The sequence below is a fragment of the Mobula hypostoma genome, chromosome 14, assembly GCF_963921235.1.
Source record: "Mobula hypostoma chromosome 14, sMobHyp1.1, whole genome shotgun sequence".
Classification (NCBI taxonomy): Eukaryota; Metazoa; Chordata; class Chondrichthyes; order Myliobatiformes; family Myliobatidae; genus Mobula; species Mobula hypostoma.
This window is the reverse complement of record NC_086110.1, coordinates 49664135-49692031: the sequence shown is the minus strand read 5'-3', so window position 1 is coordinate 49692031 and position 27897 is coordinate 49664135. Positions and strand designations below refer to the sequence as shown.

Sequence of the window (27897 nt, the reverse complement as noted above, 5' to 3'; positions counted from 1 at the left end):
TGCTGGCTTTTTATGGATACAAGAAATCCTTCCACATTTTGTCCCAACAGAGCCTCCTCTCTCCCATGTTGTACCTACCATCTCTTTTATGGTTTCTCTCAGACCTCCCTGAGCTATTGAAGTCAACTGCATCCCCCCTTTAAGAATTATAGAATAGTTTTCATAAGGAGACACTGGCTTAAACATGCTCTCCACTACAAAATTAGACTTTCTGGCAAGGTACAGAGGTGATCAATCACGTGGGCAGTACATTGTGATCCCATTTTCCAATTCTGTCCAATTTAGTTTCCAAAGTTTCACAAATTACATATATTATTGTTAGCACCACAGTGGTGCTATTCTAAAAATTTATGGATGTTGAAATTTACCTGAGTTTTCCCATTGAAAAGTGCATAATGTCCCATCGCAGCATGCCTGAGATTGGAAAAATTAGTAAAATCCCCAATTGTATAAAGAATCTGCAAAAGTTCCACCTGTAAATAATACCGTCTGCTTTATGTGTGTTAATTTTGCCAACTTCCTTTCATCATTTATTTTCTTGTGACTTGCCAAAGCATAATAGCAGAAAGAGTCGAAAGTGTGTGGAATTACATTACTAATGTCCAATTTTCACTCTCCCACTAACACTTTGCATTCAAAACAAGATGATAAAATTACATTAATAGAATTTTGGAACATCTTTTGTGACAAAATGATCATGGAATTGACCGGTTATTTCATGTTGCATCAATACTTGAAAGAAACATATAATTTAGTTAAATATATAAATTTACCAAAAAAAATTGACTTTTTCATGTGTGATTTCTGCTAAATGTGTATTTTGGCTTTCTGGGAAACTAATTGGCTAACTCTGAACCTGCTGCTGTCTGTCACTCGGAAGACATTGCACAGCAGAAGGCATTTACAATCTGTAAATTTTTCCAGAGTGTGGTGCCTTAGTATTTCATAAATTAGCACAGACTCATCTAAACTAAGTAGGCTGTAATTGTAAGTCTATACAAAAAACGCGTACACGCGTGCGTGCGCGCGCACACACTTACCCCCCCCCCCCCACCCACCCACCCACCCCATGGTAATGTAGTGGTTAGCACAATGCTTTGCAGGGCAGGCAACCTAGGCTGCTGACTGTCAGTAATTTGTTTGTAGGTTCACCCTGTGACTGCGTAGATTTCCTCCAGGTGATCAGGTTCCTTCCCACAGTCCAAAGATGTGTACTAACCCCTAACAGGCAGCAGCTGGAATTGAACCCAGGGTAGTCTGTATTGGGAAGTGTTGTGCTAATTACTACACTACCGTGCCATACCATTCGGTAGGTTAATTTGTCATTGTAAATTGTTCCAAGATTAGGTTAGGATTAAATCAGGGAACTGCTTGACGGCATGGTACAAGGGGCCGGAAGGGCCTGTTCCCATCTTAATAAAAATAAAACATAAATGCACACACATGCACGCACACACACTCAGCAGCTAATCCTGCAGTTAAAGTGGGCCTGTTTAATAGTGTAGCTGTCACAACAAGAGTTGGAATGTATGCTTGATGATGGTACTGGCTCTCTTTAGGAAGGTGAATAAAGAATGATGCAGCTCCAGATAACAGCTTAATTATTGTCATGACAGTTCAAATCTACGATTAAAAAAAGTTAGTTTTAGATTCTGAGTGAATAGTTGCTTCACTTGCTGTGTAAGTTTCCTGTTTTCACTGTAATTTGAATATTAAACAGTAATAATCTGTCAACAAAGGTGATGTGTTAATAGCCATGTTCCAAACTTGCATACAACAGATAGATTTCAAGAAAGAGAACAGATTTTTAGATTTTTTTTTCACATCCTCAAGCATTTTCACAATGCTTTGTAACCTATGGGAGAGGAGAGGATTATGAGCATTTGGAAAACTCCCTAACTCGCTTCGAGTTTTTGTGAAGGTGATAGATGAAGGTAGAGCTGTGGATATGGCCTACGTGGGTTTTAGTAAAGCATTTGACAAAATCCTTCATGGGAGGCTCATGCAGAATGTTAAGATACATTGGATTTAGAATTTGCTTGCCCATAGAAGACCTGGTGGAGCGCAGTGGGAATTATCTGCCTAGAGGTCTGTGACTAGTAGTATTCCTGTGGGATCCATCCAAGGATTCCTGCTGTTTGTGATTAATTATTTATATATTACCTGGCTGAGATTATAGTTGGGTGGGTTAAGTAGGTTTGAAGATGATACAAAGATTGGTGGTGTTGTGAAGACTGACAAATGATATAGATGATATGCAGATATGGGCAGAGAAATGGCAAATGCAGTTTAACTTGGCCAAACATGAAGTGTTGTATTTTGGGAGATCAAATGCAAAGGGATAGCACACTGTTAATGGTAAACCCTTAACAGTGTTGATGTGTAGAGGGATCTTGGGGTCCAAGCCCATAGCTCCCTAAAAGTGGCTACACAGGTTGATAGGGTGATTAAAAAAAAGACATCTGCATGCTTGCTTCTATTAATCAAGGAATTAAGTTCAAGAGTCAGGAACTTATGTTGCAGCTTTATAAAACTTTAGTTAGATTGCATCTGGAGTAGTATGTTCAATTCTGGTCGTTTCATTGGCACTTGGTGTTAAGGTTTGGAGAGGGTGCAGAAGAGGGTGGCAGAATGTTGCCCAGATTAGAGGGTGTGTGCTATAATGAAAGGTTGGATAAATATGGATTTATTTTCTCCTGAGTGGTGGAAGCTAAGGGGAGATTTGATAGAGGTTTATAAGATTACGAGAGGCATAGATAGAATAGACAGCTGGTGTCTTTTTCCTAGTGTTGAAAGTTAGGTGAGAGGGGATAGGTTCATGGGCGATATGCTGGGCAAATTTTTTTACTACCTGGGGTGTTGCTGGATGCAAATACAACAGAGACTTTCAAGAAGTTTTTAAATAGGCTAATGAATTTGCAGGAAATGGAAGGATGTGGACATTTGGAAAGCAGAATGGATGATTTTATTTGGGCTTTTGAGTATTAATTTACTAAGTTCAGCGTATCTTTGTTGGTTAAAGGACCATTTCTTGTTCTGTTCTGAGTTCTAATTAAGGAATAACTACAGAATTAAAAAAAAAACTGTACATGTGGAGATCTGAAGCAAAATCAGAGTGCTGGGAATGCTCAACAGATCGGGCAGTGTGTATGGAAATTAAATCAGGGCAAGATCTGCATTTCTGTTGGTTGCAAAGCTGATCATGGGAACCCTTCCAGCCTTGAGTTGAAGAATTTTTTGCTGTACCTCAAAATGTGTGATTAGTATTATGAGAGGAAGAGCACTAAGGGCCTTTTATGGAAAAATTGTTGCACTGCAGCGAATGTGAATAGAAGGATTTACCAGGATTTGAGGGTTACTCATGGTGCAGAGTAGCATTGTCTGCACATATCACTTGCAAATATTGCATGTCAACTCTGGGCCTTGCGAGATTTCACCCCCCCCCCCACCCAAACAGATTTCAAATACTGAAGGTCTATCTTCAAAATTAGTTAATAATAATTTAGTCAAACTGCTGCTCTAAAGCAGAGGTCGAATCTAATCTTCTGCATTCTCACAACAGGTTTGTTTAAAAAGGAAAGTATAGGGAGCAATTGTAATTAAAAATAAACCGGCCACACAGCCACATCTCTGATTTCCAGCTACAAACATAGATTTTGTGTCGGCTTATCAAAGCCATACAGATACCTTCTTTTACAGCAGGGTTACTGCTAGTACAGATCTTCCTACATTAGAGCCCTTCCACATTTAGTGTGGATCTGGCATTGCACAGTAGCTGATGCCTTGCTCAAATAATAAGTAAATTATTGTTCAATAGTTGACAGACGTACTTGAAGTACTAAAGAAGATGTCTTTGTCTATTTGAATGAAGTTCCGAAGTGATAAATGTTAAGGGATAGTGGTAAATTAGTTTCCCAAAATGCACTTTGTTGACATGTTTTCTACTCCAACTCAAACACAGATAAGAATTCTTTCCAATATTTTTATTAATTTTAGATATAAGAATACAGAGTACATGAAAAAAATATATCAATACATTATACTAAATCGCATATGAAGACACCTTACCCTATATTCACACAGATTAATTAATTCGTAACATTGAAATATAGTAATTTTATTATATAAAAAAAATCTAGCTAACCTACCACCAAGCCCGAAGCTGATTAGTAAAGAAAAAAAGGAAAAAAATTTTAAAAAGGTCCCCACAATGTTTGAAAGTCTTGGCTAGATTCAGAGATTGAACATCGAATCTTCTTCAAATTTAAACATGACATGACATCACATAACCGTTGAGTGTGAATGGGAGGGGTCGCATCTTTCCATTTAAGCAAAAGCGTCCTTCTGGCTGTAAGAAAAATAAAAGCCAAAATCTGCAAGTCAGATGGCTCCAAAATAATATCCTTTCCTCCAACAATACCAAATAAAGTGGTCAAAGGATTAGGCTTAAAGCTTACTTTGAAAAGTATCAAGAAAGTTTGAAATACTTCTTTCCAATATTTTCAAAGACTCGGGCATGTCCAAAACATATGAATGAGTGAAGCTTCTCCACTATTACATTTATCACAATACGGAGATATATTTAAATAAAAATGAGACAACTTATCCTTGGTCACATGGGCCCTATGGACCACTTTAAATTGTAGGGGAGAATGGCGGGCACATAATGATGAAGTGTTGACCAATTTAAAAATTTGATTTCTAATTTCCTCAGAAATTGAAGTCTGTAAATCTTGTTCCTAAAGATTTTTAATTTTATCTAAAGGAACACTTCTCATTCCCAGCAACATATTTTAAATATTAGATATAGATCCATTATAAAAAGATTTCAAATTAAAAATTACATCTAGTAGATTCTTATCAGGACTTTTAGGAAATGTACTTATTTGAGACTGTAAAAAATCTCTTATTTGTAGGTATCGAAAAAATGAGTTTTGGGTAAACTATATTTAGTTGACAGTTGTTCAAATGAAAAGAGACTTCCCTCTACAAACGAGTCCTGAAAGCATTTAATACCTAATCTATCCCATTCTTTAAAAGCCACATCAATCATAGAGGGTTTAAAAAAAAATTAGAAAAAATGGGACTTGAAAGAGAAAATCTCAATAAGCCAAAGTATTTTCGGAATTGTATCCAAATTCCCAAAGTGTGTTTAACTACCAGATTATCAGTTAACTTACTCAGAGACAAAGGAAGTGAGGATCCAAGAAGAGAAATAATAACAGATAAGAATTCTAAATTATTTATTCATTTTTTTTGTTTTAATATTAATCTTGACATATTGCGCTTCCAATTCCTTGAGCATCCCTTAGTAAATGGAGCCAAACAGGTGACACCTGTCCCTGCTGGAGTTCTGTTGAGGCAGGAAATTAGATCGTCAACCCTTTATCCTTGTGAGATCTAATCTCCCATCTAACCACCCCTATGCTAAATCGGCAGAGCTAACGGAGTGTGTTGCAAATTCCATCCATTACACATGCGAGTAGATCCCATGTAACAAAGGTGTTTTGAGGACTTTAATCAACACTCAGAATGCTACATAGAAGGTACTTGCATCATCTGCACGTGAAATGGGAACAGTTCCTGCTTGGAGGTGGTGCCAATGTAATGAACACCCCTGGTATTCTGTGACCCTGAATATGCTAATGATTGTGTCCCAACAAATTGGCCTTGGTTCAATGCAATACCTATTGGTTCTCTTAGGTTTTACACACTTAATGTTAACTCCTAAACAGCAATGTGACCCTGGCAACAACGATTGGTTTCATCAAACATTCTTGATGTTTATGTTGCCTTTCTAAGTGAAGTTATTGAATTTTTATGAAACGGTGTCATCTAGCACATGTTTGTGTGGTGGTCCATTGTGTTGGTATTGACTTAACCTGCAGCACTGGAGGGCTTTGGAGGAAATTTGCCTCTTCCCTTTTGTGGTAAACAGTTGACTGTTAATAAAGTGTCCTTCCCAACCCTACTATTGCAACAATTTGCAATGGGAAAGTAGTGTCAATTTTGCCATTCAAACCTCTGAGTTTTGAAGTTTTGAGATGTTGATGTTTTGGAGAGGTGCTGTCATTCAGCGATTATGTTAACCTGAGAGGCTCTCAGGTATTATAACAGAATAGTGTTACAAAATTGGGGAAACCACTATTCAGTCCTTCTCCCTCAACCAAAACCCCAAAACACAAGGTTATTTGTCCATTGTTACATTGCTGTTTCTGAGAACTTGTGTCGTTGAAACTAGTGGTTGCTTTACCCACATTCCTGAAGTGAATATTCTTCAAAGCTATTCCATTAGCTGTAAAATGCTTTGGGACCTTTTGAAGTCTTTAAAGACAAATTATAAATGCAACTCTTTTTTATCTAGAAAATGCAAGTCTTTAACTGGCAATCATGGACAATCTATTCTTATGTTTCAACAATACTAATTCTGATAGAAGGTAGCTTTCATAATGTAAAAATATTAAAGCAGTAATGAGAATAAAAGTAATCAGATCAAAAATTAAAGTTAATTGAAGACTGGTCTTCTGTGGGATACATTTAAAAATGGTTGCCTTATTGCACGAGATGTCTGAGTGCAGAAATGAGGTGTCCGCACTCAGAAGACTAAGGAAATCACTTGTAGTGAGTTTAATTTAATACATTTTGATCCCTGATGATTACATTATAATTAGTGCAGGGGGTGCACATACAAACAAATTACATTTGCCAACTTCAAATTAAAATTTTACTTGAACAGCATGCGGAAGTAACCTTTGCTGGGTTGTAAATCCCAGTGGATGTCTGTAAGGCCCCAGTCTTCCCTGTTTTATGTATATTCCGGTATGACTATAGTGAATAAGACTGGAGGTTCGATGAATGTCCTTTTGTTCTTTAGGTACAAAAGTAAAATTAAAGCTCTGCATAGTTTATAAAAAAATATTTTCACGAATGTCTAACTGGCATCACACAGCATCATTTGCAAGCCAGTTGCCAAGGTTAAAATGATCAGGCAACACTGAACGTCTGTTCCACACTGGCCATGCTATCTACTTGCTTGTGCTACTAACAAAATGTGCATAGTTAGAAGACAAAGCTCACAAATCTATTGGCTTGAAATCCGGATTAGGTAGTGTCTGTAAAATGAGAAAGTGAATTGATTAATCTGCATTCTCATCCAACTGTTAATGCAGATTTAAAACCGGTCATGGAAGAACATTTAATGTTGCTGGAAGAAAGCAACATCAGTTAAGGAAATCATAAAGAAAGAATGTATTGCAGTGGCGTTAGGGACTTGGTGGGAACTGTTATAATAATTATGTCTGAAGAAAGGAAGCAGCATGACCTTGCTTGTGAATGATATTTTAATCTTAATGTGCAAAGAAGTGAATTATCGAAAAATGGCATGTCGTAAAAGCCTTCATGCTGTTTGATTTAACATTGATAAAGAAGAAAAAAATATAGATTGGTGCATTTAGACGGAAGTAAACTTACTTCAATATTTATAATTCTGCTGGATAGTTATGCTATCTTGTGGTTCTTTTTTTTCCCCTGTATCTACCTTTTTGCTGTAGCTGAAATAACTTGTGCATTTCCCTGTATGTGTGACCCTATGTGTAAAATGATGGGCAAAATTTATCAAAGGTGAGTGTATTTAGCTTGGACCCAATTTTATTGTAGCATGTTTATTTCATGTTGAGTACATATAAACTAAGGGAACAGTGCATGTGAATCAGTCCTACAATGTCCTACATTGAATGGACAAATGATGTGCAATTTTTAAAATTTCACAAGTCAAAATAGATATAAAGCATTCTTTTAAATAATCTCATCATGGTAATTTCTGAGGCCTTAACTAACAGCAATTACACATTAAGCCCCAGCTGAAAGGGAAGACTTGAAGAATTATCCACCCCTCCACAACTCTAAACCACCCCAATGCCACAAATAGATCAAACAAATTGAATTTGTTTTTTTCTTCATTGCTGGTATGAATATCGTGTGTAGCTCAAGGGGATGTTGTGCCTAAAGCTTGTCTTGGGCTTGAGCAAACTGTAACCACTGTGTTTATAGGATGCTGCATTGGGCAATTACTAATGAACACGAGTATAGATATGTTAGATCAAAGCTGACATTTTTAAACTAACCCTTTAAAGAGAATTGTAATAAAATTAGGTGCTGTCCTTGAAATATTTAATTCATTAAAACTTCTTGTACATTGAGAAGCTGATAACAAATTATTTAAGCTTGTTAGCCAACTTCAGCGTAGTTCTGAAAACGCACAAAATGATCTAAAGTATTTCAAACTAATGGCAGTATCATCTGTTACAAGAAGAATAAACTTTAAATGATTTTTGTTCTGTTTAGGTATGTGTAGATCATGGCTGATGCATTTTGATGTCAGTTTTTCTTCAAAATAAAAGCGAACACTCAATTATTCCCCTATTTCATATGTCTGTGTATGTCCACTGCCAGGAACCACCCCTACAGAGTTTACCAACGGTCTGTTGATCATTTTGTTCAACTCCAACAACATTTCTTCACCTCCACTCGGAAGCTTGATACTCTTATATATTATTTAGACTTTTCCCTTAAGATGCCGTTTCTATGTCAGAACAGTAACTGTTCCACTTTTTCTCAACTCCTAGCTTACCAATTACCAGTAAATTGCTCTAGCTAGAGAGATGGACTGTTCATTAGCTTGTTGCTGTTAGTGAAAATGTAACCGAGCGGAGGTCTGAATGAGTGGCAGGGAAATTGCTTTGAAAATACCTTATTTAGTGATACCCTTATACATTAATTTCCTGTCCTGTCCCCTCTGCTATCCTTGCATGTCCTATCGTGCAATAATCTATCTCTTTCATAACCATTGCCAAGGTTCTGAGGCAGTAAATAAACACCAGCCCTTTAGTTTATAGTTTTTACATTGAATCAATTTGAAATGAGTGTCTTTCCCAAATTTTAGAATATTTCCATATTCAATTTGGCAGATGCTGAAACATAAGGCTACAGTAGGGCTAGAGTGGTATTCATTTTAAATATTTCAATACTTCTTGGCCAGTGTACTGTAGAATATTGATTCTTGGTATTGACATACAGAGGTTTTTTTAAAATTGCAATAAACACAAGGCAAAGCCAGAATAAGAAAGTGGGGACTTCCCCTTTCCCCCATCTTCTTATCCTGGCTTCCGGCTACTTCATTTCCAGTCCTTATGAAGGGTCTCAGCCCAGAACATTGACTCTTTATTCCCCTACAAAGATGCTACCTGACCTGCTGAGTTCCTTCTGCATTTTGTTGTGCCATTTTGTATTTTAATAAAGATACTGCTGGTGTGGGAAAATAGAACATTTATTTTTAGTTTATAATCTATATGACTTTTTTTTTTGCAAATTTGTGTATCATGTCACAGTTATCCAGTTTCCCAAAGATTTTATATAAATAAGCTGAGTATTCAAGAACTGACTTGTGTCAAACCTGTCATGTGCCTCAGATTAGAATTTGCTTCATACAAATTTCCTGGCTGCAGAGATCTTGAATCCAAATTCTATAGCAAGAAGTTGTAGCTTGTGGTAAATAGTCTCAGTCAAATTTTGAATGTAAACTGGTGATGACAGAATTGTGCCCTTGTCTGTTATGATTCTTTTTCCACTCAGGATGAGCTTGGGTTCTTCCCTGCATTTTTTAAAATCTAATCTCTTATCATGCACATCAGTGCCAGTGCCTTCTTGCATAGCTGTCTAAAAATTTCAGTAATCATGTGAAGAGGCCTATCTTAATGCTCTTACCCACCCATATTGCCACCATTGTAATACCTTCAAATTGAATTTTACCCAGAACCTACGAATTGGAATCAAACTTTAAGAATCCCAAAAATCCTCAAAAATAATTTCAGGCAAAAAGCTTCGGGGAGGGACCAAAGCCACAGGAACCAAGCCCACATCCAGAAAAAGTAACAAAACCTGGAATGGGATTCATTGATAAGTTGGTAGTGACTGCACTTTGTATAAACAAGGTTAACTTTAATATACTCAAAATATGGTTCTGTTTATGAGAGATGGCTGATAAGCTACCAAGATGAAGATGAAAAGTTTTACACTAGTGTGTGTGTGTATTATACGCTTTGAATAGGGGTATAAAAAAGATGGTTAATGTGATGAAGGAAGAAGGCCTTGCTGAACTAAAATAAAACATTAGTTAAAACGAAACAGACGATAAAGGATGTTGTACAGTGGTGATTGTGTTACTGAATGTGTAATCCAAAGAACTTCAATTCAGATACAATTCAACACAGAAGTTCGAGAAATTATTTTTGAAAATACTGGAAACAAAATCGGTATCAGTAGGGGAGATTACATAGGTTATGGGGAAGTTTAAAGGAGATATACGGGGCATGTTTTTATTGCACAGAGTGGTAAGTATTTTGACGAGCTGTCAGGGGTAGCAGTGGAAGCAGATATGATTGTGGTTCTGAAGAGACTATTGGATAGGCACATGAGTGTGCAAGGGATGAAGCAAAAGGCATCTTGTGAAAGCACAAGAGATTCATCTAATTTGTCAGCATCTTGGACACAAACATTATGGGCCGAAGGGCCTGTTCCTGAGCTGTACTGTTCTATGTTCTATAAAGGCGGTAGATTAATTAAAATCTAATTAGTTCAGTAATATCTTAAAAGGAAGGAAAACTGCAATTCTTACCTTACCTTACCCATTGCCCTCTGATGTTTATGTAGTATGTTATTCCACTGTAATACACTTTTGGAAGCAGTTTTAAACATACACTTGCCACGATATAGCACATTGAGTGCTGCCAAATCTCTGGATGCCAGTGACTTGTTCCATGCTAATCTGGATCATATATCAGACCAGTCAGGTGTATCTACAGTTGGAGAATAAATGTCTGCATTACCAGCAATGTTCTCTTCCCAAGAATGAGTTTAAAAGACTAGCATAAATGGGGAGTGTGTGAATGGAGTAGGTTGTTCAAAAATGCTAGAAATCTAGCAGCAGGGGAAAGAGCACATGTGGACTCACAAGGCTGGAAACAGTTCAGACGTGAAAGATGTTTGCATAGAGACGGAGTTACATAAAAAATAAACATAAAGGTCCGGGAAGAGACAACATCAGAGAGGTCTCAGGGGAGATAGATTCACTTGGGATGTACTAAAATGAGGGAACGCTGCTGGTGGTAGCTTACTGCAGACATTCAGACCAAACACCCGATAGTGATCAGACATTTCACAGGGAAGTGAGGAAGGCGTCAGCAATGGCAATGTTTAGTAAATGGGCAGTTTAGACCTTGAAAGGAGGTTGGGTGTGCTTGGAATTTTGAATTTCTGAAAATGGTAAAGGTTGGCAGCATAAACCTAATGCTGCACGTATGTGCATTATGGTGAAGGCTGGGGTGAGCGGACAGCTGGTCAATGAGGTCCCTTGATATAGTGAATGGAAAGAGAAAGCCCAGAGCATGAGTGTTAGCTTACTAAACTTCAGTAAGAGATTTTAGAAAGATTCCCACATTGAAAAGAGGAGTATTGGGGTACTTCTGAAGAGGTATTTAGATGAAATTGGTGTAAGCTTAGTGCATTTATCTGAAAGAGAAGAAGGTAGTCCTGAATAAAACAACAGCACTTGAATTGATATGGAAGATAGTCAGTCAACAAAGTGTGAAGCACTGATGAGAAGGACAAGCTTGCATCTAAATTCAAACTCATTTAGGACATCAAGACAACGGGCAATAAAACATGAAAGTGCGATGGCAAAAATTGATGTTTGAAGTCTGTAAAAGGATTAAAAAAATAATGTTCCCTTTCAGCCATTGGCTGAATGGAATTGAATAACATTCAAGTAAATTAAACCATGTTGTCACATGGAACTTGTAGAAAAGTAGAAAAATAAGTAGGCTATTCGAACCTCTGAGCATGTACAGGCATCCAGATAGATTATGACTGATCAGATATTTTAACTCTTTCTTCCAACCTTTCCCCAATACTGCTTCAAGTACATACCTAGCAAAGATAAGTTAGCCTGAGATCCAGCAGCAGTGTAGGGGAAGAAATCAGTACCCCTATAAAAGCAAAACCATATGTCAATTACAATCTGGCCTGCCTCTAGTTTATTTCAACACTCTTGGTGAATTCGTTGACTAGATACAAAGGACTCAACAGCATTTTAGGTCATAGTGTAGAAGGACAAGATTCTGTGTCGTAACTCTCATTTCGTGCTCATCCATTGCCAGTTTTTTGTTGACCTACACAGGTTCCCACTTAAACAGCATCTTGATTTTCAAAATTTATCCATGTCCTGCCATGGTGCTCGTTACTAGTCTCTGAGATCACCTCCCGCTTTTCAATCTTTTACAATATCTACTGTATGTCTCATAATCATTCCTGGATGTCATTGTTTCACCATTGATAGCTGTGGCATCAGTTGCCAAGGCATTAAGTTGTGAGCACCTTTCCTGTGCCTTCATTGATGCTAATTAAAAGCAATCCAATTGACCAAAGTATTAATCATCCCTCCTCATGGCAGTGCTGAGCCCTCTTGCCTGAGAATGCTTCAGTGAAGCACCTTGGCACTTATTGCTGCATTAAACAAGCTGTCTAAACACCAGTTGTTGTAAATGAGGGTCTAGAGTCGAGAATAAATCTTCAGTATGGAAGGTGTAGTTGAGATCTGTCTTGAGAAGAGAAAGTGGGGAAAATGCTTATGGACACTTCATGTTTTGGTCATTGTTGGTCTGTGGAACGTGGCTTCCTGGACTGAAGTTATTTGTAAATGGTGTCTCTGTACCTCAGTGCCTTTCCCATGAGGGGAAACTGAAGAAAGAATGGTCTTTTATACAGAAAGAAACGCAGGTTTCTAATGCATAATGAAATGGTGGTATATATGAAAGGTGTTAAATACTATTTCTTCCTCCTTTGTTATTTAGCACTTGCAGCAGCACGACAGCACGGTGGAGGCGGAGGCGTGTTACTACCACTGTTCACTGTGTAACTACTCTACCAAGGCAAAGCTGAACCTGATCCAGCACGTACGCTCCATGAAACACCAGCGCAGCGAGAGCCTGCGCAAATTACAGCGGCTGCAGAAGGGTCTGCCAGAGGACGACGATGACCTGGGGCAGATCTTCACCATTCGCAAGTGTCCTGCTGCTGAGAATGGTGAGTACCCACTGGTTTTCAACACAAGTCCTGCAAGGCTAGTCGAAATCTCTTTCACTGACCTGCCAAAGTCTAGAGGTTAATAAACTCATTTAAGAAAATTGTTTCTTGACACGAGTTAATTCATCAAAATAATTCAGATAGTGGAATATGTTTGATGTAGATTCCAAAGGGAATAAATCAATTTAACCACTACAGTAGATTTTATTTCTTTTATGGAGAGCACGTTAAAAATAGGAACCAATCTTGAGGTAATCGCCTCATCTTTTTAAAAATAATCTTCTTACAAAGCCACGAACATCATATGATTTGATATTCCTGTTCTCTGGACCAGCAGAAGGGCCTTCAATGTGATTCTGTTACCCTTGTCTCACCTTCTACTGGTACTGGCACCAATGACAGTAATTACAGCAGTGAGACCCAGTGACGTATTGAAGCTGAATGCTTCTTGTATGTAAAACAATAGACCTATAGTCTTGGGGTAATTATAAAACAATAACTGATCACTGTTAAGCCTTACCATTTGCTTCCTGTATAATGACTTTTGTGCAGGATAATGGTGCCAAATTTATTTTGGTTAAGTGTGCAAAATATTGAAGTAAAATATGTTTAAAAAAATAAAATGCAAGCCTTAATTCTACCAACAACAAAAGGTTTTTATGACATTACCTGGAGGACATATTTTGCTCTACCATACTTGTCAGTACTTAGAAAAGTGGCCATCGAGTGAACAAAGATATCAGCAACAAAAGTTGTGTATCATGACAACATTAATGACTTATCAGGCTGAAATGAATGCACTTGAACAGTGTTTCGCAAGGGGGATTGGCAAAGGGAAGGAACACAATGCAAAGCAAATGCTGAAAGCTAGAAATAATTGAATTACCTGGTAGTGTGGGCCATTAAGTGTATTTTTAAATAGCCCTTTAGTGAATTTTCTGATTGTAGGCTACTAAAAAGCAAAATAGAAGCTGCAAGTTCAAAGCTTGCCATGGAAAAGTGTGACATTGGATTCAATGTATCTCTGTGGGTTGGGCTCAGTCAAACATTGCCCGGTTACAGCGAATCCAAGCTGGTTTACTCATGTCTTTTCGGAAATGAAACTGGCTGGACCTATTTAGCCTAGTGTAGCTGTGGTTGCAGACTGACGCAAAGTGATGTGCCCCTCATGTCCTGAGGTAAGTAAGAACAAGAAGTCCAGAAGCAACAGAATGGCATTAGGTAGTTCTTTGATGATTTAAGATGTGGACATCCAGGTCATTGGACATAACTGTTAAACAAATGCTGAGATCTATTTCCCCCCAAAATGTAACAGATCTTGAATTGAGATAGTTCTATGGATCTTCATGAAGCCATGGACCACAAGAAATTTGATAGATTAATGTCCACTGTTTAGTGCGCGATTGACACAGTAATTATTTCCTGATGAAATTGTGCCCATCACACATTTGGACTAGACACTTCTGTACACTTGGTGTTTCACTGGCATCAGGCACACACTAAGTTTACACTATTCACAACAGCCATTTCCCCCTGTTGTGTGATGAATTATCACTCAAAAGTGTCAGCCTATGACAGTCTTGCTTTGCATTGGTTTGTTATTTAAAGGGACACTGCTAACAATGGGGAAATCTGAATGAACAGCTTCGAATGTCCTATGTCCTTCGGAGTTCATGGAGAGTGCTCAAATAATAGAGGATGCTTTCCCTAGCATGTAGTGCTGACGTACTCACTCCACACCACTGGTGGCATTCCATTAATTAATCTTTCTAGCTGGGCAATGGCAGGGTCTGCTATAAGTGCCACAGAGTTTCATTTTATCTCTTCACAAGGAGACAAGGAGTAATGTGAGTTGTCCTAATTATGATTGCATTTGTATGGTGCTGCTGTCTTCAAAATCAAAGTTCAAAAGTTCAAAGTAAATTTTATTATCAAGGTACATAATATGTCACCATATACTCGACAAATCTATGGAATTGTGAGGTGAGGGCTTCCGACAGTCAAAGTTGACCATAGATATTACGTCCTGGCTGTCAGGATATGCAAGCCTGGGCAGTACGATATGGAGAGCAAGCTGTTGCCCGTGTAGGAAGCTCCCCCTCTCCACACAACTGATGAACCAAAGGAACAGCAGAGAATGATACAGTCTGTTACCAGAAGCGTTGCAGGAATTGCCAGCCAGCATTGAACTCAATGTGGGACTGCCTTCGGGACTCCAGCTCTGACTTTTTCCATTGGGGTTTACTCCCAAAGCCTTCCCCACGAGTGGGTATATCTGCAAGGCAGAGGAGGTTTGCGAGCAGAGTTTTCCTTCCAGATGAGCTGCCAACCTTGGTTGACGAGTCCCATCAGCCCGAATAGTAACTATAACAGAACCCATGAACGGCCACCAAACCAAGGCTTTCATCCAGAGTGCAGAAGACAATAAACTGTGCAAACGCAAAATAAAGAAACAATATAAAAAATAAGCAATAAATATTGAGAATGTGAGATGAAGAGAAGTCTTTAATGTGAGTTCATTAATCATTTATAACATCAACAAAACCAAGTGATTAAAACATTCTTAACATTTGGGGTGCCATGTAAACACCTTTATGCCTTAGGCATTTCACAAACTTGTATACTGTGTCACATTGTCCAAAGTGTGGATGCTGCAAGGCTGATTTTCATCTTAAGTTTCATAATTGTCGGGCCGGCTGTGTCTCAATGACATCAGCGCCGGACTCCGGAACGAAGGTTCCCGGGTTCGAATCCAGTCAGAGCCGCTCCCGAGTACGCTTTCCATCCGTGCCAGGTTGAGTGTCGAGATCGCAACTCGACCTCGTAAAATAAACGGAAAAATACTGCGAAATGTCTGTGTGAGTGTCTGTGTGAGGAATGGTGTGCCACATAGTCTCTCTCTCGATCTGTGCCTAGTAAAGGCATGAAAAAGACATCGTCCCGCCAACATCGTGCATGGACGCACACACGCACAGACGCGCATGCATGCACGCAGACGCCAAAAAATAAAGTTTCATAATTGTCCTTGATGACACAGAAGATGCATACGCCACATGGGTTGGCTTCAGTCAGCGACTGCTCAGAGGTGTGAGGTGAAGTGATAACACTGTGGGAGGAGATCGCCATCCACTTGGGATAGCGTAAGCGTAGCTCCATATCTGTTGGCTCGCAGAAAGTTGCCCCATCGTTTCATCCTGCAGACCTGGAGCTAATATTGGCTGTCAGACCCTGATCATGTGCTGTCTGCGGCCTTCTACTTGGAAGCAGTTCCCTGCATGATTGGAGTAGGACTTTGCTGATGATGAAGATAGGTATGGGTGGTGGAACATTAGGCATGGGACTGAACCCGCGTGAGAGGCCATCCCACACGCATCTCCATGCTCAGGCTGGGAAGCCATCTGCTGCTGTGTAGCATCTCCATGTCTGCAAAGGAGAGAATAATCTGCAAACTGCATCCCTTTGCGCCAGGAGAATGCTGAAATGCTTATTTCTATATCCAGTGGCATCTCTCAACTCAGTGAGGACATCAAGCCAAATTATAAATAACTAAAGTAATTGGCCTTTGATTTTCAGGCTACTTCTGGCAATTATCATTGAAAATGAGATCATTATCAGGGTCCGAGGGGTGATTTACCAACAGGAATCCTGAGGAATCCCAGTAAGACTGGGTTCTGATGTTGGTCTCTATGATTCTATGCATTGTATATGCATTGCAAGTCCAAAACCTATTCAATATTTGAACTCGAGTGTTCCAAGTACAGTTCAGCCCAGTGTGAGAAATGCAGCAATATCTTAAATATATTTCCCTCATGAGAAACTATGACATGGCACTTCTGATGTAATTCTCAGCAATTCAAGCTTATAAAATCTTTGTAATTTAGCAGATGACCTAATTGGAAATGGAAAAGAAAGCCTGGGCAATTGCTCATTTGGGAACAGCTTTATCTTTAAAACAATGTAAATGGTAGATCTGAAAATGACTCAACTGCCTAAGAGTTGACAGATGTGCTTTCATTTAAGTGTTTTGACAGGCGAAACTTTAGTTGAGTGTGGATTATCCTGTATTATTTCACAGAGATAAGGAAGAAAGGATACTCTATTCTTAAGATGTCCTCAAGCACTTCTTGAAGTGTATTCACTTATGTAATGTGGGCAAATCTTGCAAGTACTGCACACCACAAGGACACACAAATCACAGTGAGACGGATTTTGCTCAAGAGATAAATGCATGCTTTGAAACCTGAAAATTCCCATGTCCCTCTTCATTTCATGGCATGGAAGTTTTTACATCAACCTGAAACTATTTTTCGAATTTGTATATTAGTGTGACTGTTGTGGTTGAACTTTTTTAAGAGAGCTGATCAAGGCATTTAATGCAGTTTGGTTTTCTCTTCTTTATGGAAATGGATTTTGGAAGATTTTGAAAAAGCTGACATTGCAGTAAAATTGCTGAAACATAGAAACCAACACAACTCTATAAATGAGACATTGTGTGAAAGGTATGGCAATGGTAAGTGCACAATTCAGAGTCATTATGGCAACTCTGTCCTTACTTGAGCCAAGCTCATTTCGTTAGGGGGCTGGAACATTTCATCCTGCATTTACCTTTATCTACATTCATGGTGCTATTTGTTAGTTCACAAAACAAGTAGTTTTCAATTCTGCTTTCCCGATCCCAAATTATTCCAGTTTCTTAAGTTGACCAACATTAATACTGAAGGTTGACAGCCTTTCGATTTCTGTCATCCAGTGCCACTGTCGGGTAATGGAGGTCAGCTAAATATAATCAAACTCACTTGATTTTGTTTGAGCAATTTTGATGTCCAAACAACATCCATTGCATGTAATAAATTGTTATCCATTCCCTATAATCTTCTTAGATCTGCCCAAGTGCTACTATCAATTTGTAATGAACTAGAAATGGTTCAAGACTGTCCTGTATGAATCTAATAAAGTTTATTAATTTGCCTAGATTTGATTTTCAATGAGCTTTTTAAGTGGGAAATTAACGTCTAGCCCATTGTGTCACTTAGGTTTCAACTGTAGGCATGGAAGCTGAGGGTTTGAGTTCTCCTGCCACTGCATGGTCCTGAACACATCAAGATTTACTGTGCCAACTAACATACTATCAGAAAAAAAATATGGGACAATGCAGATTCTCTGCACATCTCTAATAAATCTTCCCCTATTACGGGGCCAGTCCAGTACTGGCACTAATCCTACCAACCTTTCACCTGAATATCCAGGGACAACCCAAGGTACAGTCCTATTGTGGGTCATTGACCCAGAGTTGAAATTCACCCCCAAACAAGGAATTTACATTCATGTAATTAAATATGGAGATTAGATAGAAGTCTTGCTAATGGAAATGATGAAACCAGTGGAAATAATATTTAAAAAAAAAATACACTCCAATTTCCTACTCTCCTTCAGCGAGAAAAAACTGCCATTTTTAAAATTCATTTTTAGATCTAGTGCCACTGTAAGGTTGGGAATTATTGCCAACCTTTAGATGCCCTTGAGAAACTAGTGGTGAACAACCTTCCCGAATTACCGGAGTCTTTCTGATAAAATTACTCCCATGCTCTTCTTCAATAAGGAGTTCCATGATTTAGATCAGGCAATGATGAGCGGCTGGTGATATTTTTCCAAATCGGATTTATCTGCATTTTGTAAGTAGTGCACACTGCTCACCAATGATGAAGAGAATACATGTTCAGGGCAACGACCAGGGGTGCCAATCAAACGGTATGCTTTGTCCTAAATGTTGCTGAGCTTTTTGAAAACTGTTGGAGCTGCGCTCATCCTGACAAGTGGAGAGTATACTTTTGTACCAGCAACACAAGCAAGATGCTGGAGGAACTCGGCAGGTCAGACAGCACCTCTGGAGGGGAATGAACAGTCAATGTTTCGGGCCAAGATCCTTCATCAAGACTGGAAAGGAAGAGGGCAGAAGCCAGAATAACAAGGGGTGGGGAGGAGCATAAGGTGACAGGTTATAGGTGAGTCCAGGTCAGAAGGAGAAGACAGGTGGATGGAGGACAGAGGGTTTAAAGGGAATGACGTGAGATGCTGGGAAGTAAGAGGTGAAGGGTCGAAGGAGACGGAATCTGATAAGAGGGGACAGTAGACAATTAAATAAAGGGAAGTATGTGGGGAACAAAGAGGATGTGATAGGCCGGTTGTGTGGATGAGGGGATAAGAAGGAGTAAAAAGGACACAAGAATGAGGAAAAACAAAGATGGGGGGGGTGGAGGGAGGAAAACAGAGGGGAAGGTTACCTGAAGTTAGAGAAATTAGTGCTGATTCTTTTTCTGCTGTGACTTGTGCCAGGTAAATGGTGAAAAAGTCTTGGGATTGTCCCAGGATTAGCCATTCTTTGACCTGCTCTTGGAGTCATGTTATTTATTGGGCTCACAATACTCTGGACGAACTCAGCGGGTTGGGCAACATCCGTGGAAACGATCAGTCAACGTTTTGGGCCGGAACCCTTCGTCAGGACTGTAGAGGGAAGGGGCAGAGGCCCTATAAAGAAAGTGGAGGGAGGTTGAGAAGGAGAAGGCTGGTAGGTTCCAGGTGAAAAACCAGTCTGAAATGTTGACTGATCGTTTCCACGGATGCTGCCCGACCTGCTGAGTTCCTCCAGCATGTTGTGAGTGTTGCTTTGACCCCAGCATCTGCAGAGTATTTTTTTTTATTGGGCCTGTTCAGATGAGTTACTAATCAGTGATGATCCCCCACAATATAGATGATGGAGAATTCAGCAATGGTAATGCAGTTGACTGGCAAGAGTATTCTCTTGATGGAGGAGGGTCTTTGGCTACTATGGCACAAATAGTACTTGTCATCTATCAGCCCATACTGTTTGCATCATGCTGTATTCAAAAGTGGGCTCCTTATTTGCTGGTAGGCTATTCGAGATGTGGTTGAATCTGAACTTCCTCCTTATTTTAGGACAAGTAGGAGGGGACAGTAATATCCACTTCCTGAATGAATCAATTCTAAAAAGTTGAAGTGACTGAACTGCAATTTGCCTGGGTTCTAGCTTGGGGAATTTGCTTTAAAAAACAAACCACTGACAAGTGTCAGCTAAACATTTCATCTCTGAAGGAAAGTCCTCATAATTAATCATTGCAAATAATTTGAAAACTTGTTGATTTTGTGCAGCCTTGAACATTGTTCAAATGAAATTTATTTCTTGCAGCCAGTCACATATGATTTGAATCAGTAATTACTGTCAACTCATGAGATGGCAAGGTGCATTCTTAAGAAGGAACTTCTGATCACAAGAGAGGTTAGTTCTCTAATTTTTGAGAACTACGAAATGTTGAAACCTGAGCACGGGGTAACGATATTGATTACAGAAATCAGCCACAGATCTGACAAACAACTACAAAGTTTGCTAAAGCTAACCAACATGCTTAAAGGGTTTTAGCTGCAATTGAAAATGATTATTTAGTAAATTAGTATAATTTAACACTTTTAGTGTTGATAAATTTTATTTGGCTATTCTTTTTCATTAATATTCATGCATCTTTTAACTTGTTTATAATTCTTCTCTATCGTGGATTTGAGTCAATCTTTACATGAAGGAAATCCTGTGCAGGCAAGAATTAAAACTAAACTTTACAGGTTGTCTACAGAGTACTTGCATAAATAGTTGCTCAAAATCCTTTTAGGCGTTTCTCTGGAACACTGTAATAAATATGTAATTGCTAATGTATCTTTTTAATAATATTTTATTCATATTGTTGCTTTTGGGGGAGTTTAAAAATATTTTACCACAGAGGTCGGATATTGCCTTTTTAATAATTCTGTACGTAAGAGTTATGTCTGTGCAGAAGTTCACTGTAACATACAGGGAGTACTGATGCACATTCCCTGGGCATCTTGATTTGATTAATTTGATAATGAACCAAGCCCCATCAGAGGGCAAAGACATTAGTAAGCACTGCTGGCAGAGTTGGCCTGGAATGGGCCTCAAAAGGTTTCTGCTATGAAAATATTCTCCACTGATATTATGTTTAATTTCCTTCCTCATAATGATTATGATTTCAGTTAGAACTCAAGACTCATTGTGGTTGGGGCTCTGCCATAAAGCAGCCAAAGGTCTTTTGCTTGTTAAAACAGAGATGGGCTGGATTTATGGGTCAGCACCAGAGTGATTTTTCTGGAAGAATCAAGTACGATGAAAATGCTTAGAATGTGCACGGATTGGTTGTGTGCTTCATTAACACTTTCATCACTTTTTCTTCATTGTTTTAACTGTGGTTCAGTATCTTTATAAATTTATGCAGATTTAGTAACTTATCATACTGAGTTAGTGTTTAAATTAAGTATTTGGCGTCAAAAGGCTATTGAATCATGCCAATTATAATGTGCAATTAATTTTTCTGGATGCCTAGTGTTAAAATTAACCTTAATGGTGTCAAGGAGGTATTTATCGGTGCAGGATTCAGTTGTCCTCAGATTCTACTTACGGGAGTAGATTTTTTTTAGCTTATTATTGCCCATAATGTTAAATGTTTTTGGAATAGCAAAAAGGTAAAAGGCAAGCTTCTTTATCCACATAGAGCACAACAACACCTTGAATTTAAGATTTACAAGCCAGCAAAATATACCCCATACAGACCACAATTCGAACTAATACATGAGTGGACCAAGAGATGGTCTGAGCAACAGTCTCCTTAAGACTGGCTGAGAGATAGAGGAAGGGCATTTCCAGTCCCAGAAAGTTCAATGTACATCTATTTGTCTCGTTGGATCAATTAAAGCGGGCCACTACTGGATGTTCATAATTACTGGAGATCAGAAGGACTGGAAGAATTTACATTGACAGTGGTCACAGAGAAAATTGAGGAGGAGATCATGGAGAAGTTCAAGAGCAAAAATGATCAAATCAAACTGTTGGTGGTCTTGGGAATCAGTGCACTGTAGGTTAGCGAAGATGAGCAATTGGACGATGGGTCAATATAAGTTGGAATATCGGCAGCAGAGGTTTCTTGGAAGGTGGAGATTGAGAAGTTAGGGCATTGGAGGGATTGAGTGTCGAGGTAATGAAAGCAGGAATAAGAGTTTATCAGACAAGCAGAGGAGCAAGGCCTCATTGAAGATGGGGATACAGGTCGTCGTTGTCATGGCGTTGGTGAGAGTCAGAGCTTATTTTGGGATAACAAGACGATGCTGGCCAGAGTGAAGAGTGGTATTTAGTCCAGTATGAATTCTTCAACCACCACCTGTCCTTCATAGGTTTGAGCCCTACATAATGAGGATGAGTTGTATTCTGAGAAATGGGTCAGCAGTGCAATTTCCTGTAAAGCTACACTGTGTCATCTATGCATATGTCAAGAAATGCAAGTTGAAAGACAAAATTGCTGTGTTGACTTATTTACTTTTTTTTCACATAAATTCTGAGTTCTACTCCAGATCTCAAATTTTTGGGCAGTGAATTGTGAATTCAGTAATGATGAATTTCCATAGCCTGAACAGCTGTAGCATGCGGGTCACCTGTATCACCAGCCACCTTCCATTTCAGCCATTTTATTGACTTCCCACTGGCCCCATGTACTGTAAGTGTACAGCAAAACAACTAGATTGTGTCTGCAGCAGTAAATTTATAATATAGAATGCAAAACTGGCAGAGGTGCTTCAAATGGAATAATCTCTACGTTATGTTTCCATACTAGATAAAAGCATTAACTTACCCAAGTGTAATTGCTATAAAGTATTAGCAGTATGCAAGAATTGCTCTTATTAGCCTTACCTCTGTTACCTTGTTGCAACGCATAAGGATGATGTCATTCCCCTACTGCTCTTGTTTAGGAGCATCACAGGAATAGACCACATTGTCCATGTTGTGACATTTGTTGGACAGTCCTGGGATAATACAGTCTCACTAGCTCAGTTCTAGACAAGCCAGAGGCTGCATTTGTCCATCTTGGGCCACATTTAAACAGATGTGATAAAAATAGAAGCTTGGAACAGTAAAAAGAATACCTCCTGGCAGGGAGAGTGTTACGTTTTCTTAACTTAAAAACATTAAACTAATTCAAAGGAAGACATGGGAGTCCGAAAATGGGAGTCTAACTTCATGTTTACTTTAAGTGAGGCACACAGGCATCACATGGTAGCATGATGAAGTATCCAATTCATGCATTTATACATATAGCCTGCAAAGAAATATTTAAACAAACAAAAATATCAAACAATATATTTACAAGATTATTCAAATATTACTGAAATATTAAATACACAACAGAGAGGATGGTGTTTTTAAGAAATTTCTTCCACGTTGTGTGAGATTTAAAAGAAAACTTGGTGTGCTGTTTGTCTGTCTGCCAGTTGATATTGTTTAGTGATTAACATTATTAGTGGAGTATATGCATTTAATTTGCTCAATCCAGTTATCACTTCTATAAAGAAAATTCAAAAGATTTAGTTGCTGGAAACACCCAGCAGGTCAAGCAGCAACTATGGAAAGAGAATCCAATTTAGTGACAGTAGAACTGGCCTGTTCTGATGTACACAGTCACCAGAAACCATCGAAGTTTTTGCTGAGTTAGAAAGTGTGCAATATGTCCAGATGGAAATTGGGATGTTGCTCCTCAAGTTCTCGTTGTTTCAACAGTCCTAGAGGTCAGTGTGGGAGCAAGATGGAGGATTAAAGTGATCAGACTATTTATCACTCTGTAGACTGAAATGCTGTCACCCTGTCTGAGCTGGAAATTTCTCCAGTGTAGAGGACCCAGCATTGTGAACAGGGGATACAGTATGTTGGGTTGGAAGAAATGCAGATGAATCACTGCTTCAGCTGGAAGAATTGTTTGGGTCCTTAGATTGTGGGAAGGGAAGAGGTAAAAGGGCAGGTGCTGTGTCTCCTGCAGTTGTATGGGAAAGTGATGTGAGAAGAGGAGTGACAGGTGGGGAGGAAGAGTGAACCAGGGAGATTGCACCTTTGCAATGTGGATACGGGAAGGGAAAATTTCTGGTGGTGAACCTCACTGAAGGTGCTAGAGGACAATCCTCCAAATGTGGAGGCTGGCTGGTGTGAAAACTGAAAACAGAACTCTGTTCCTGCTCTATTCATAAGGGGAGTGGGTAATGGAAATAGCTGAGATATGGTCAAGGGCTCTGCCAGATCTGTAAAATATATTCTTTCCATTATAGAGGATATTTTACTCATCTACCAAACTGTTCTACCAGTGGCAGAAATTTTGCTAAAAATTGCACTTTGTTGCATTTAACATAGAGCAAGCACATTAAAGAGAAAGCCACTAAAGGATTGATTCTTTACATAATGAGAAACAAGACAGTGCTTGTTTTTTTAAACCAAAAAAAAATCACATTCCCAGAAATTGTGTTGTGGCTATGCATTCCTGATGGATGGTACTAAATTAGTTTTTAAAAAATGAATTGACCACCCCCACTTCACCACTTTCCTCTTGTAAAACATTCAAAGCAGTGCAGCTAAACAGCTTCTATGGAATTTTGGAATTGCACATGCTATTTGCTGGGAACTATGAGCAATTTAATTTGTGCAACTGGGCCCATGCTGGAAGATTTCCTGTATACTCTCGAGAACACAATTGTAAACCAGTTTATAAAGGGTTTAGAAGAAAGAAAATCTTTTCCAACCTCTGTGATGAATTGAAAGTGATAGCAGATTTAACGAACAACCATTTATACTGGATATCAGTTAATTTCAATGTAAATTAAGAACAGTTATTGGAAGCACTTAAGTTTGTTATGGTGGGTTAGAACAGGGTGTCTCCCATGCACTAGATCAAGAAATGCAATCTTAGTACTGTCACAAGAGAGAACCAAGAGTATGCACTTTAAAAGTTAAGGTAAGTGTCTTTTGCAGTAAGTTCTCAGAAGTTACTGTGCTCTTAAAAGTGCAAAAAGCTTGAAAATAATAGTTGTTGATGTTTCATCCCGCCTCCCACTAAAATATACAGTAGGTATTAGATTCAAATGGGGAACAAGCCTGAGAGCCAGTTAACGCTTCCTACAGCTACTCCTGTAAGATATCTGTTGGCAAAACTAAATTTAACTGCTCCTCAAGCCAAAACTTTAAAAGTTTGGTTTTTGTTTAGTTGCAGCATAAATTAAAAGCCATTTCTAGCCCTTTTCCTACTCTTAGCTCCTGCCAGGAGCTCCCAGCTGACAATTCCTGGAATTACTGCTTGGTTCCCATCGAAAACTTCTAAATTCAACCTTGGAAGAGATTTGGGTCCATCCCCAACTCCTCCTGGGAAATGTTAATGAGCAGCTAGTTGGTCAGGCATGTAACAAGAGTCCATTAGGAATATGCTAATATTACTATGCACAGGTGAAGCTAGAGCAACGTCTCACTTGAAACAACACTGGCAAAAATACATTGCTTCAATCATCTTAGTTCTATTAATAGTGCAGGGACTGACATTGTTACTTTTCAATGCAAACTATTATTTTGCTGATTTTATTGATGACATTGCTGTTGAGGGCAGCAGGTACTGTATTCAAAAGCTGTTTGAAAAGAAATCTTAAATATCGTATAAAAATGTTTGAGTAATTGGTAAAGACTGAATTTATTACAAGTAGTGAAAGCAACCTTCACTTATCATAATAAAACAAATGGCTTCAGTTCTTGGAATGTGTACTGTAGTTTGAAGGACTACAGCATGATTCCAAATAGCTTAATGTCAATTAAATTTCTGCTTTCTGTCAGATGAACATATTTTTATATTTCCCTCCTATGTTCACCTTTAAATGAATTTCCTCTCCTCCCCATACAAACGCTTTCATCTATTCAACTTTCCCTTTTAAAAACTGCATTGAAATACAATTGTTCCAGACAGGCTTATGGATACCCTTCTTGCCTTTCCCTTGACTGGGATATATTTCTCTTAAAGGGCTGATATAATTGGGAGTTGGTTTAGATATAACGCAGAAAACTGAGACTTACATAACACTGACTTGGGATTTTCCTGAGTCAAACCCGTTGTGCTTCCCTTTACTCTCTCCAGTCCATCGAAGCTGCTTCTCCGAATTGGTAAGTTAATTTCACTAGCCCAGTCAATTCTAGATTTCTTTTGTGGTAGGTGTTCAAGTGATATAATGCTGTTACTTGGAGAGCCCCAATCTAGATCTGTCCACAACCCCCTTTGGAAAAACTTTAAACAGATGGACAAACCAATAAAATATTTGAAAGCTACTAAAAAACAAACACCATTTCATAATATTCTTACTTAACAATCAAATTAAAACACTTTTGATGTTAAACAAAATGCATATAGCTTAAAATTTTTGCTCCAATCATTCTTGCCTTTCATCTCTGCAGCCCAACCATTCTTATTCTAACCAATAGGTTCCCGGATCCCATGCCAAGCTGAACCTAACAATTAGCTCTGAGGGCAGACTTCCAAGTGTAAGTGATGGGCAAAGCTCAGCAAGCTCCTGTTCCTCTGCTGGACTCCACTAGGAAACCGGCAGGAGGCCACACCTGGGAAACTGACAGCAGGGCTTGCACAGTAAGCTTGGCACTTCCTCAGATGCACCTGAGTCCTGAAGTTTATGGTGCTTGTACTGAAAATGCTAGCATGTCGGCACAGCAAAACCAAGACACTAAATTAATTGAGGTGATAAAATTTTGATATTTGTGCACATTCCAATCTTGATATTTGTGTGCATATACCAAAGTACAAAGTAAGTTCATTAACTAAATGTATATATATATATGTCACCACATACAACTTTGAGATCCATTTTCTTGCTGGCATACTCAATAAATCCAACAACCAGAATAGCAACAATGAAAGACCGCACCAACAGTGCAGACAACCAATGTGCAAAAGGCAATAAACTGTGCAAATACAAAAAATAAAAAGAAGTAATAATAAATAAATAAGCAATAAATATCGAGAACATGAAATGAAGAGTCCTTGAAAGTGAGTCCATAGATTATGAGAACAGTTCAGTGATGGGGCAAGTTATCGCCCCTGGTTCAAGAGCCTGATGGTTGAGGGGTAATTACTGTTCTTGAACCAGGTGGTGTGGGTCCTGAGGCTCTTGTACCTCCTTCCTGATGGCAGCAATGATAAGAGAGCATGGTCTGATGGCTTCAGCAGCTTTTCACCATGGCAAATAAGGTTGCATCCTATTAGATGTATTCCTTTTGTGGGACCTGAATCTTCATGATGGCACCAGTCAAAAGAGAGCATGGACTTGGACGGTGGAGGTTCTTGATGATGGATAATGCTCTCCTGTAACAGCACTCTGTGTAGATGCGATAAGTGGTGGGGAGGGCTTACTCGAAATGGACGGAGCCATATCCACTACTTCTTGTAGGATTTTTCGTTCAAGGGCATTGATATTTCCATATCTGGCTGGGATGCAACAAATAAATGTACTCTCCGCCACACATTCATCGAGGTTTGTCATGCCAAACCTAGTTTTTAGATGTCATGTCATAGTCAAACTTTATTGATCCCGGGGGAAATTGGTTTTCGTTACAGTTGCACCATAAATAATAAATAGTAATGGAACCATAAATAGTTAAATAGTAGTATCTAAATTATGCCAGTAAATTATGAAATAAGTCCAGGACCAGTCTATTGGCTCAGGGTGTCTGACCCTCCAAGGGAGGAGTTGTAAAGTTTGATGGCCACAGGCAGGAATGACTTCCTATGACGCTCAGTGCTGCATCTCAGTGGAATGAGTCTCTGGCTGAACGTACTCCTGTGCCCAACCAGTACATTATGTAGTGGATGGGAGACATTG

At 38.9% G+C, this 27897-nt stretch overlaps 1 protein-coding gene across 3 annotated transcripts in view; it reads left to right on the top strand.

Moving 5' to 3' along the window:
• Positions 1–27897, top strand: part of zfhx3b (zinc finger homeobox 3b) — a 452523-nt gene that overhangs the window by 244181 nt on the left and 180445 nt on the right. For all 3 annotated transcript variants that reach the window (XM_063067110.1, XM_063067111.1, XM_063067112.1), the window contains one exon: positions 12906–13137. In XM_063067110.1, coding sequence (XP_062923180.1) covers positions 12906–13137 — 232 coding nt within the window. The remainder of the gene's footprint in view (positions 1–12905; positions 13138–27897) is intronic.